The sequence below is a fragment of the Bos javanicus genome, chromosome 4 (assembly GCF_032452875.1).
Source record: "Bos javanicus breed banteng chromosome 4, ARS-OSU_banteng_1.0, whole genome shotgun sequence".
Lineage (NCBI taxonomy): Eukaryota > Metazoa > Chordata > Mammalia > Artiodactyla > Bovidae > Bos > Bos javanicus.
The window spans coordinates 63,989,398-64,002,458 of NC_083871.1; the positions used below are offsets into that span (position 1 = coordinate 63,989,398).

General features: G+C 40.4%; 1 protein-coding gene across 3 annotated transcripts in view; it reads right to left on the reverse strand.

The window, feature by feature from the left end:
* The window catches only part of BBS9 (Bardet-Biedl syndrome 9), a 476,883-nt gene that overhangs the window by 67,872 nt on the left and 395,950 nt on the right, over window positions 1–13,061 (reverse strand). For all 3 annotated transcript variants that reach the window (XM_061414167.1, XM_061414166.1, XM_061414165.1), the window contains one exon: window positions 2,324–2,546. In XM_061414167.1, the coding sequence (XP_061270151.1) occupies window positions 2,324–2,546 (223 nt within the window). The remainder of the gene's footprint in view (window positions 1–2,323; window positions 2,547–13,061) is intronic.

The following is a 13,061-nucleotide window of genomic DNA, read 5'->3' on the forward strand; positions in this document are numbered from 1 at the left end:
ATAAAAATTAAGAACATAGCAAATACAAGGTAAACCTTTATTATATCCCTCATAGCAAAGAAAAGAGATTGTGTCAAACAGTTTCTGCCCTTTTCTTCCCACAGTGCGACACCAATTTAAGTGAAAAGAGGGCCAGACTGAGAACAGTTTACCCAGAAGGAGGCTCTGGCTAGAAATCTATTTGTACTGTTGTGGTTTGTGTGGTCTAGTGAGAAGCACAATGGGCTAGAAGATTTCGAATCTAGACTAACCCTTCCGGTAACCATGTGACTCTGGGCAAGATATTTAGCTTTCCCGAACTCCATTGCTATTTGTAAAACAGCAATAATTGCACGTGTTTCTTCTACCTCAAAAACATACCAAGTGCAGAAATTAGTGTGTGAAAAATTTGAGCTCCAAGGAGGAAAAGTATTATAGTCAATAATGAAGCATGGTAATCACAAAGAGAACTGATTTAACAATTTTTTAAAAGTCACTATCATGATTGGATCACAGCAGGTGGGAGGGAGAGTCACTCAACTAAAGCCAAACACTATTAAGTGAAAGCAAGCAATTGTGAGCACGACAAACATGCACAGCTTCAGTCACCCCAACAGGATGAGCTCAGTTAGACTGCGGTGACAGGCACACACCTGGCTTACAGACTCCTGGTTTGCAAACAAACACATTTTCTACTTTCCTTCATTCTGTTCCTACCTTCCCTCTCTTCCTCCTTTCCTCACCGTCTTCCTTCCAACAGTTAGAAATTTTACATCAAGGGTTTCTATGGACACAGCCCTGAAGTCGCCTCCAAATCTAGTTATTTAAACAAATGACTATAGTTCTATATTCAATAAATGTGGCATCCTAACAGTGGACAGCAATGGGTGAATAGAGGCCAAAGGACTAGTTAGGTGGATGTTAACAAGGGCAAGATGAAGAAGACCTAAATTCAGATAAACTATTAGAACTGTTTCTATGTAGGAAGGCAATTCTATTCTGAAACACCATATTAGAAATATGGTTTTGGAATAAAAGGTTCTGTCTGTGTATAATTAAGGTAAAAAATATTTCAAATCATAGACTATAGAATGCTATGGTCCCATGCCAGTCATTCTCTTCACCCAAATTTAGAAGATGAATTATACATACATCTACACAATGGCAGTAATTATAGTTTGAGTTTCTGAGTGTATCTCTGTTCCGAGAATTGTGCTAGGTACTTTATAAACATATAAGGCCCTGGAAACAAGGAAGGCACTGTTATACCCACTTTGAAAGGAGAGACTAGACTCTGAAAAGTTAAGTAACATATTCAAGTCATATGAGCAGTAAGGCATAAAGACAGGACCCAAACACTGGTCTGTCTGCCTCCAGAGCCTGTGCTTATTAGATTATGCTATGCTGTCTCCATGTTTATCTTTTTAAAGTTTTCACTTGCATTCCTTTTTACTTCTAGGAATGCTGGTTGAGGGGGAAAGGAAACAAGAGGAAGAGCATCAGCGTAGGGAGGTAGGTGTACAAAAGGCATATAAAGAAGAAGATGAAAAAAATCCACGTCGCTTCCCATACTATGGTCCCTGCTTGAGGAGGAAATAGTTGCTATAGCTGCTTCATTTAATAAATTCATTTACTCTGTGCTCCTTGCTGCTGCCATAAAGAGAGACACTAAGAAGATGGAAGCAGGACTTGGGAGCTGCTGCCTCCTAAGGACCAAAATGCAGAGTCCTTGACAGCTCAGCCCCTCTGACGGTGGGAATACTGACCTGGATGCCCATGGCCATTACTGACTGCCCAGGTAGGGGCAACCTGGATCTCTCAACCTGGCACACAGTGGCCTCAGCCCTGAAGCCTGCTCATATTGCCTGATCTCCAGTTTTTTCTTTGTCTCTTCCCCCCTATTCTGGTGACCACAATCCAAACAAACGGCAGCAGGGATGGGACTCATCTGGATTATATTAGCCGCTTGTATTATGCTATTTACATTTATGAAATATGGTATCGCGAGATCACATTTAGTAAAATTTTCCTTAAAAATGGTTTTATTCTCTAATCCACTTTTTATTGGTTAGTAGCAAAACAAAGTGGATCATATATTTAAAAGCAGGGGGAAGAAAAAAGACATACCATTCTAGAAATGTTTAACAAGCAAATACCCCAAGAATATTTATCCAAGTGATTACCCTGGGATATCTGAAGGGAAACGTGCAAGCAATTTTCTTGGCTATCATCACTTTGCTATGAAATGTAACCCCCTAAAACAGCCACAATAAAAGGCGCACCCCTTTAATTTGGCCAAAGTCTTAATACAATTGTGTTTGGGGAGCATGAATGGAGTTCCTACCTGGCATGACCATGGTCTGCGGAGCTGCTGCATCAGTACTTAGGCAGAGACGTCCACCTTTGGCTAATCGATCACAAAGCAAGGTGATGTGCTTCTTCAGTTGGCTTGTGTCTTTGGGTATGCCCAGCTGGCTGTTGAGGTTCAAAGCCTGTTCCTTGGAACTCTTCGATAGGCAGGTCTTTAAGAGGTGAGAAAGAGCAGCATCCACCGTTTCTTCCCAGCCCTGGATGCAAAAGCCAATTTGGAATTTATGCAAAGATGACAAATGAGCAAAGTAAGCACTTTACCATTAACCAGGTTATAAGATTATGAGTGTTTAGGTCCCAGTGCTGGGAACTTGTTAAGAGCTTGGTGTCTGGTAGTCTAGACCAGTCTGGTTTTAAATTCTAGATCTGTCTGCTGTTTGAGCATGTTACTTAATTTCTCTTAGCCTCATCCTTATCTTCAAATGAGGCTACTAATAATCTGTACCTCCAAGGGTTCAGTTCAGTTCAGTTCAGTTCATTCACTCAGTCATGTCCAACTCTTTGCAACCCCATGAATCACAGCACGCCAGGCCTCCCTGTCCATCACCATCTCCCAGAGTTCAGTCAGACTCACATCCATCGAGTCAGTGATGCCATCCAGCCATCTCATCCTCTGTTGTCCCCTTCTCCTCCTGCCCCCAATCCCTCCCAGCATCAGAGTCTTTTCCAATGAGTCAACTCTTCGCATGAGGTGGCCAAAGTACTGGAGTTTCAGCTTTAGCATCATTCCTTCCAAGGAACACCCAGGGCTGATCTCCTTTAGAATGGACTGGTTGGATCTCCTTGCAGTCCAAGGGACTCTCAAGAGTCTTCTCCAACACCACAGTTCAAAAGCATCAATTCTTGGGAGTGATTAAATGAGATGGTACACGAGTAGCTTTTAGCCCCGCACCACACATGGTAATCATCATTATCTCAGGTATTGCTATGTTTGATGATCCAGAGGCAAAGCCTAGGATTATAATTCATTTTGCTGCTGAAGGAGAACCAGCCAAGACAGGAAGAGACTGGGGGAAACTGGAATGGAGAGAAAACCCTGGTGTGTCTCTCAGGATTGGTTCCATAGTCTTGAAGCTGCAGGCAGAAACTAGAGGAGCTTTGTCAAGAGGGACTTTGGGAGGTACAAGCCTATCCAGTCCCACTTCCCTGTCAAGGTGACAAAAAGTGACACAGAATGAGGCAGTGAGCCGTTTATCCATTTTGGCTGGTGACAGTGTGGCTGTGATACAGTGAAGACTGTGAGGAGGGCAGGGCCACCTTAGTACCCTACAGGCTGGAATTCTAGGGCTATCAATGGCAGATAGGGACCGCGGTGCCATCACAAAGGACTGGCATGAGGAGGCACCACAGTCAGGTGGGTTCAGATAATGACAGGTGAGGAGCCTTGAACAGATAACAACAGGTAAGGAGGCTTGAAGGAGAAAGGCAGCTTATGCTCTCCCATTGGACATGCCCAGAGATAACTGGGTGTGATTTTCAGGGATTCCAGAGGTCCTAAGCATCAAAAATGAGTGAAATCTGGGTATTACTACCAATGACTGCATTTGTATCCAGTGGCCAGTGAGACCTAGGGCACCACAGACTTGACAAAGTGAAATTACAAAGGATGACAGTGAATGACTACCCTCATAGAATTCTGCAGAATAGTCCAAGGCCTCACCTAAGGGATGGGAAACCTGAGACTCAGAGAGGAGTCCCTGGATGAATTGACTGTTGGTAAATCACTGCAGATGGTGACTGCAGCCATGAAATTAAAAGACGCTTACTCCTTGGAAGGAAAGTTATGACCAACCTAAATAGCATATTCAAAAGCAGAGACATTACTTTGCCAACAAAGGTCTGTATAGTCAAGGCTATGGTTTTTCCAGTGGTCATGTATGGATGTGAGAGTTGGACTGTGAAGAAAGCTGAGCGCCGAAGAATTGATGCTTTTGAACTGTGGTGCTGGAGAAGACTCTTGAGAGCCCCTTGAGTTGCAAGAAGACCCAACCAGTCCATTCTAAAGGAGATCAGTCCTGGGTGTTCTTTGGAAGGAATGATGCTAAAGCTGTAACTTTCAAGTAGACAACCTCTCTGTTAGGCAGATAGTTGGCAAGTCTCATTTGTTTTTTCCTCATATGTGTTTGGTATTGATTTTTGGGCTCCATAGACTCTAGGAGACGCAGTCTGGGCTCTGTTAAGTTTAAATTGAAGGGGGAGGGAAACCCCCTCATCTCCCTGTGGCTGAATAAGGTAGACATAACGTAACACTTTAGCAACTCTCCAAAGGAATCTCCTTTGACCACAACCCTCTTATAACACTGAGGTACAAAACCAATTTTGCAAATCCTTGCATGGAAAAAACTAACTGAATCACATTATCACTATCACATCCTTAAGAGAGTCACAACATTATTTGTATATAATGTATGTTTGTTGGAGAGAAAGAGTAAAAGATTAAAATTTCATGTGAAATCTTAAATTCTGACTTTGAGGGGATATGATCTTGCAGATCTTTTAGGGTGGAACTATTCTGATGTGAACTCCTGCTGTTATAATGGGATGAAAAAACATCAGTGGTCTGATAGTTGTTACAAATTTCAAAGTGTATGTAAAAACTCTGTTAGGATTAAAATATATCTTTGCACACCTGAAAAAAAAAAAAAAAAGCTGAAACTCCAATACTTTGACCACCTGATGCGAAGAGTTGACTCATTGGAAAAGACTCTGATGCTGGGAGGGATTGGGGGCAGGAGGAGAAGGGGACGACAGAGGATGAGATGGCTGGATGGCATCACCGACTCGATGGACAAGAGTTTGGGTGAACTCTGGGAGTTGGTGATGGACAGGGTGGTCTGGCGTGCTGCAATTCATGGGGTCGCAAAGAGTTGGACACAACTGAGTGACTGAACTGAACTGCTCCATCCTCAACTTTATCAGCTAAGCCACCTTTCAAACATGCAAATTGGAATACATGATTCCTAAACTTCAACTCCTAAAGCCAAATGCTCAGTTTAGCACGCAAAGCACTTTCTGCTCCACCTCCTGCTCCATTTTATTCTCTCCCTGTCCACCTGCACCCACACTCTCACCTTGGCCTCTCCAAAAGCTTGATCCTCCTGTTGCAATGCCTAATCACCATTCTTTCTTGCCAACTCCTACTTACAACTCAGCTCAGGCACTGCCATCTAAACATCACATGTGTGGGCCCTCTCTGGGACTCTGAGACCAGACTCACCCAGTTCATCACCCTGGGAGCACTCCTCACCCTATGCCGTGGCCACTGTCAGCATTCTGGTTTCTCCAGTGCCTGGAGATGTCCGCACCCCTAGCACTATGCTTGGTCAAGAAATGTGTCTGCTGGACAGAGACAGAGAGAGATAGTGAGAGATGGTGAACTAGGATCGCAGATTTGGGAGGACTCTGGAGATCTTTAGTCCAGTCTCATGGGATGCTTCCTGCTGAATAAAACAGAAACCATGTGCCTAGGTATGGCTGTCCCCAAGATACAAAATTATCACTTTTTGAGACAGTTTACTCCTTTAAGGGACACGTGAAACCAGCAGAAAGTTATTGCTAAAGCTGAGCTAAAATCTGCCCCATTGGCCCTTATTCTACCCTCCAGAGCCATGCAGGATAAATCTAACCTCTTTTCTACATGACAACCCTTTATATCTAAGAAGACAGCAATTCAGTACCCTCTCTTCCAGAATAAACATCCCCAGTTCCTCCAGCTCTTCCTTATATAAACATGGTTTCAAGTTTTCTCTCCATCCTGACCACTTGTCTTTGAATGAGCTCCAATTTTAAACACTTAAACATTTATACAGCTAACTAGGGAACCCCAAACTGACCCTAAGACAGCAGGCAGGGGATGGGGATTCAGGGTTGGTAGAGTCACGCCCCACCCCACTGTTTACTGGGAATTCTCCCTGCCAACCAGGCCTCCGGTTGCCTCTGCTTTCTTGGCAGCCACACCACACTCTTGATTCACACAAGCAAACACAATTAAGCCCCAGGCCTTTCTCACACTCACCACATATCTTCCTTTTAGGCTTAAGCAGTTCGTTCTTTAGACCAAAGTGCAGAATCTCTATATATCCACTAAAGAACTTCCCATTGATTGCCAACATAAGGATTTTTCACTCTATTGATCCATTATAGATGCCACCAGGCAAATAAGGAAACACATTAATTATTTTTAAATGAGATGTCAAAGGCTATAACAAAAACTTCCTACTCCAAACCACTAAAGAATAATAAAACACCAGTTGCTACAAAGAAATCTCTATACAACTATCAAAATCTAAATCAGATCAATATTTAAAATTGAATTTGTATTCCAATAATAATGGGGATGAAAATTAAGACAAAATAGTAACCCAAATGTCATTGTAGAGGACACATTTCCAAGTTGTTTTTGATACCATCAATGATGACCTCCGGAGTATAAGAAGGAAAGATCCTTTGTATATAATTTGGCATTTATGTACTCTGTGGTCATTTCAGCATTAAAACAGTTCCTACTATTTTATAGACTATTCATCTAAGCTAACTATTATTTTCATAAGTAGGTTATAGTAGCATATTAGATAATTTAAGTAGATATGGCATTTAGTTAATACAGAAGTACTACAGAATTTCCTTTTCTACTGCCAACTTGCAGATCAAGTCAAAAACCATGTCATGGTTAGGTATTTGGCATGGATATTTCTTTAATATAATGAGGCATGATGCCAAAACTTCAAAAAGATTGCTACTGAAATACAGGGTTATTATTTGGAGAGCTCAAATTGCTACATAAACTCAAATATAATAATAAAAAGGAATGTTTATGAGACAAAAGAAGAGCTTTAAAAATGCAATGTGATAATATACTGATCAAACACATAGCCTACTTACCTGATAAAACGTGAAACAAAACCATGTGGAAATCTAGAATCTCAAGGACAAAAAGTTTAAAGGTAAGCTGTTTTAACCACCTTTTTGGTGTTTGAGTCCATCACCTTTATTTAGATCCTTTAAATTGATAAGTCCAATATTCAGTTTTAATGTCTAAACACACACACAAACATACACACACACAACCCACATGCACACACCTGATCTTTATCCTCTAACGTTGAGCATCAGTTGTACTAATAACTGAACACCAATTGATGTTCACCAATTGCTCTCTCCTAATTGTGAGAGTGAAGGAAAATCTTAATTTTAGTGCTTAAAATAGCACTAAAAATGTCTGGAAGGGATGAAACTACTAAGCAAGCGCTCTTCAGTAATAAGTGATATGATTTTAGTTCTCAAATCCACAGCCTAACTCTTAAATCCCAGTTTACCTATGTGCGGCTTTTGGGAAACAATAGTAGGTGGGAAGTTAAATAAAGATATAAATGTGTGAATAAATCAATCAATAAATGTAAATGTACATGCTATTCTGTTTTATCTTCTCCACAGCCCTTGTCAGCATTACAAATTAATTTATTTACTGGGCTTTTTTGTGTTTGCTGTGTCTGGTCTACAACTGATCATTGGCGTTTTCCTTTGCTCCCAAGCTCTAGACTCTATCCCATGTGGTAACTTGACTTTTGTCTGAGTCCTTCTACCTGAGCCCCTATGTTGGGAGCCTGCTTGAAAGGCCCCTCCTTAATGGATTGGGATGCCTTGCTCCTGCCAAATCCCTCCCAAGGAACGAAACCTATGGCTGTAGCCCTGCTGCTTGACTGCAGTGCCAAGTTGCCTGCTGCACGCATCCCCCAGACTGAGAGGCTGCTCACTCAGCCTTCTGCTTTTGTGTTCCACCTGCCTGTGTGGAGGCTCCTGTATGCCATGCTGGCCCAACATGCCTCTCGGTACCAGTGGGATGTCTCATGCCTATGATCTCTGCTATCCTCTTCCTGACTGAAGACAACTGAGCTCTGACTTTTATGATCCAGAGACCAGACAGCCATGGCTGAGTTTCTGACGTCTCTGCCCTACCTGTCCTGCTAGTCTCCACTGGTCATGGTGCCTAAATACCAGTGTAAGCAAGTGGCTTTTCAGAAAGAATAAGAAGCAGAAAGTTTGACCAAGTTTGTAAAGTGTATTTCCCAGGGTATCAACAAAAGTAAGCAAAAAAGAGAAAAACCTAAAAGATTTTCTCATGCCACCTACAAATTAAAACAACTAAGTTGAAGATAACTGCCCCTCAGCTTCTGGGTTTTGACTTAACTCATTCACCTCAACTGCCTCTTCACTTTGATAAATCACTTAATCTCTGTAGGCTGTGTGTGTGTGTGTGTGTGTGTGTACGCATGCGCATGTGCTCAATCACTCCATCGGGTCTGACTCTCTGTGACTCCATGGACTGTAGCCCGCCAGGATCCTCTGACCATGGGACTTTACAGGCAAAAATACTGGAGCTGCCATTCCTATTTTAGGGGATCTTTCTGACCCAGGGATCGAACCCACATCTTCCATGTCTCCTGCATTGGCCGGGGGATTCTTTACCACTAGCACCACCTGGGAAGCCCAGGGTATATCCAAAGTCTCCATAAAACAGGAATAACACTATTTGCCACGCCAATCTTACATGAATGATAAGGCACTCAAAAATCTTACGCAGAAGATACTGTGGAATAAGCATATATATGCAATCCTACTTTTCTAAAAAATCAGAAAATACAAACACACCATTGGAACCCAACGTACAAAGTAACATCTTTAAACTTTTATTCAAACAAATTATAAACTTCTGCAAAAGTATGTTTATAATAGAAACACTACCACATCTGCAACTATAGTAGTATAGGGAAAAACCACAAAATGCCATGGTAGCATTTATTACCAAATGTGCACATAGTTAACTCTAAGTGAGAGAGGAAAGATTTAAAAAAGAGAGAGAGATCTGTGTAAATGAACAAATGGAGATTGTGTAGCCACAGCTAGGGTTCAGTTGAGAAGAGAACATTCTTAGAAACAGCCTGTCTTACACATTACACATTTGAAGGTAAAATGATGATTACATCATATTTATTTATCTGAAAAAAAAACTGTATCAAAGAGAAATAGATTTCATCTTGAATAGATGTAAAGAATTCACAGTAAGTCTTTGGTATTTATGACTGATCTACAGAGCTTTACGGTTACTATTACTTTGTATTGTATTCTATCATGTTATATTTAGCCAAGGTAAGCTAAAAACAATGATGTGAAATGTTATTGTAAAGCTAGGTACAAATTTAGTTCTTTAGTTGTAAATTATATATTTGTAAGATATAAGAATTTTTCAGGATTGATCTCGGTTCAGATTATTTCTAAAGAATAGATTTTATTCAGCAAATCTCTCTTCATGCAAAGGAGGGCTTGAAATATTAAGCTATATACCTCTGAGAAGTAAAACAGCTCTTTGAAATTGAAACAAAATAAAATAAAATTAAAAAAAATGAAACCAAGCTGGATGGCCTATGTAGCAGTTTAAGCTTTTTAAACCCATCACTAATAAAATGAAACCCGATGGCGACTGCAGCCATGAAATTAAAAGACACTTACTCCTTGGAAGAAAAGTTATGACCAACCTAGATAGCATATTGAAAAACAGAGACATTACTTTGCCAACAAAGGTCCGACTAGTCAAGGCTATGGTTTTTCCAGTAGTCATGTATGGATGCAAGAGTTGGACTGTGAAGAAAGCTGAGTGCTGAAGAATTGATGCTTCTGAACTGTGGTGTTGGAGAAGACTCTTGAGAGTCCCTTGGACTGCAAGGAGATCCAACCAGTCCATTCTAAAGGAGATCAGCCCTGGGTGTTCTTTGGAAGGACTGATGTTGAAGCTGAAACTCCAGTCCTTTGGCCACCTCATGCGAAGAGTTGACTCAATGGAAAAGACTCTGATGCTGGGAGGGATTGGGGGCAGGAGGAGAAGGGGACGACAGAGGATGAGATGGCTGGATGGCATCACCGACTCGATGGACGTGAGTTTGAATGAACTCCAGGAGATGGTGATGGACAGGGAGGCCTGGTGTGCTGCGATTCATGGGGTCGCAAAGAGTCAGACATGACTGAGCAACTGAACTGAAGTGAACTGAACCGAACTCTCCAACATCATCCTTTCTTATCTTAAACTGCAATGACTTATTGGACTTAATGGAGTTCTCCAGTTCTTTGTGATGCTTCAAAAGCTGTAGAAATCTACTTCAGATTTTAACCAAAAGTAGAACAAGGTGCCAGGCTTATCAACATAATATTATGAAAAATAAAACACACTGCTTCCTATCAGGTGAAAATCTAAAACCTTTTTGACAAACAGAAGCTTAGCAAACTTCATGCAGTTTAGCAGCAATACAGGCAGAAAGCACAAGGTTGCTTCAAATCAACCTACTCTGATCCTTTTTTTTTTTAAGTTACATTTTGCTAAGAAATCTGCATTTGACCTATACTCTCATGCTGATCCTGAAGCTTTAGACAGGAAAAGGAACACAAAGTAGATTACCTGAATTATCATGAAACTTGATCCTGGATAGCCATATTCAATTTTAAAACAAAACATTAATGATGCTTCACCTAGACAAACATCTTGACTAAGGATTCAAGTTTGCTTCAGGCAAAAGTTTCCAGTCACAGGTACTATTCAGAAATAACTTACAAAAATATTAAGACTGAAAAATAAAATTGATAATGAATATTCAGGGGGAACCTGCTTCTCATGATGGTAAATTAGATCATGTTGGCCAATTATCCCACTGAGAATAACTAGAAAAAAATATATACAAAAATCACCTCTTTGAAGGTATAGGAAAGCTAACAAGATAGTAGTTACCAGGTCAAGATCAAGGGGAAAAGGGAGGCCCAGGAAAGTGACTCATGAATTTGTGGCTGCTTTTCCCTCTGACATTAGTTACCTGGCCTAACATGTAGCACTGGGTCCTTCAATTATTCACTGCTTTAGGCGAGGACTTATGCTTGCTTATGTATTTCCTTGTAGGAGGCAGCAAGGGTCATGAAAGTTAGAAGTCTGAAGACCTAGGCTAAATTTTGACACCTTTCCTTATAAGCTGTATGTCTCTGGCAAAGTTATTTTAGGCCTCAGCATCTCAGTTTTGTCATCGGTTAAAAAAATCAGAAAAGTAATTTCCTTTGCCAGGTACATTTAGACTTAATGAGACATGTTTATTAATCATGGGGAGGCTTCCCAAGTGGTGCTAGTGGTAAAGAACCCATGTGCCAAAGAAGGAGACACAAGAGATGTGGTTCAATTCCTGGGTTGGAAAAATCCCCTGAAGTAGGAAATAGCAACCCACTCCAGTATTCTTGCCTGAAAAATTCCAAGGACAGAGGAGCTATAGTTCATGGGGCCACAGAGAATCAGACACGATTGAGTGAATAAGCACTGGCACCATTTATCAATTGTAGTTACTTAATTATTTAATTCCATATTATTATTCTTACTTCTGGAAATACTCTCTGAAAGTTGATCTTTGGAGGGTTGGTTCTTGTGAATAATAATGACACTAGAAATAATAACAACAAAAGTAACAACTGTTTAGGATCTCTTATGTACTAGAAAGTACGCTAAGAAATTTATAAACATTATTTGTACTAATAAATATTTATCCCATGAAGTTGGTGCTGTAACTTCCAACTAAGGTGCTAGATGTAAAGTAGTTTAAAGTAAAAAAGTTTATCATAAATAACACAGTTACTAAAAGTAAGAGCTGTAATGGGATCCAACTGCATGGCTCTAAATCCCATGCTCTTGGCCACTCGGCAAGAACTTTTTTCCCATTTCATCATGTGTGTCTCTCAGTCTATTGTCATCAAGTCACTTTAGGCAGAAAATATATGAGGTCTTCACCTAGAAAATTTATGGTCACAAAATTTATATCAGCTTCTTTATCCAAATAAATAATCTGTGTACAATTAAATGAGATTTTACTGCATAATCAAAAAGCACTATGATTTGTGTCAGTTTGTATGAGTTAAACTTTTAGAAGAGTCTACGAAAGTCTACCTCTTAGCTGCCTGGACTACTATAACTGACATGAAGGAACTGCCCTGGGACACCACATCCCCTGAAAACATAACAATGGTCAAACTTGACTTCAATGAGTCTGAGTTATCGATGCTCAATTCAGGGACGCATTATCGAGAATACTTGGAGAAGACATTTCTATTTTGGAATCAAAAGACACATGAGGTCATAGACTCCCCAAATATCCCTATATCTGACAAAGTCCAAGAAGAATCTTATTTAAGTTAGGACAAGAGAAGAACCATGTGAATAAACTGAAGGGGTCAACTTCTCCCTAATACACTATATTCTTAAAAATCTCAACGAATAAGAAATAACCAAGTAGAATAACAGAGGCAGAAGATAGGATTAGTGAATTAGAAGATAGAATGGTAGAAATAAATGAATCAGAGAGGATAAAAGAAAAACGAATTAAAAGAAATGAGGACAATCTCAGAGACCTCCAGGACAATATTAAACGCTACAACATTCGAATAACAGGGGTTCCAGAAGAAGAAGACAAAAAGAAAGACCATGAGAAAATACTTGAGGAGATAATAGTGGAAAACTTCCCTAAAATGGGGAAGGAAATATTCACCCAAGTCCAAGAAACCCAGAGAGTCCCAAACAGGATAAACCCAAGGAGAAACACCCCAAGACACATATTAATCAAATTAACAAAGATCAAACACAAAGAACAAATATTAAAAGCAGCAAGGGAAAAACAACAAATAACACACAAGGGAAT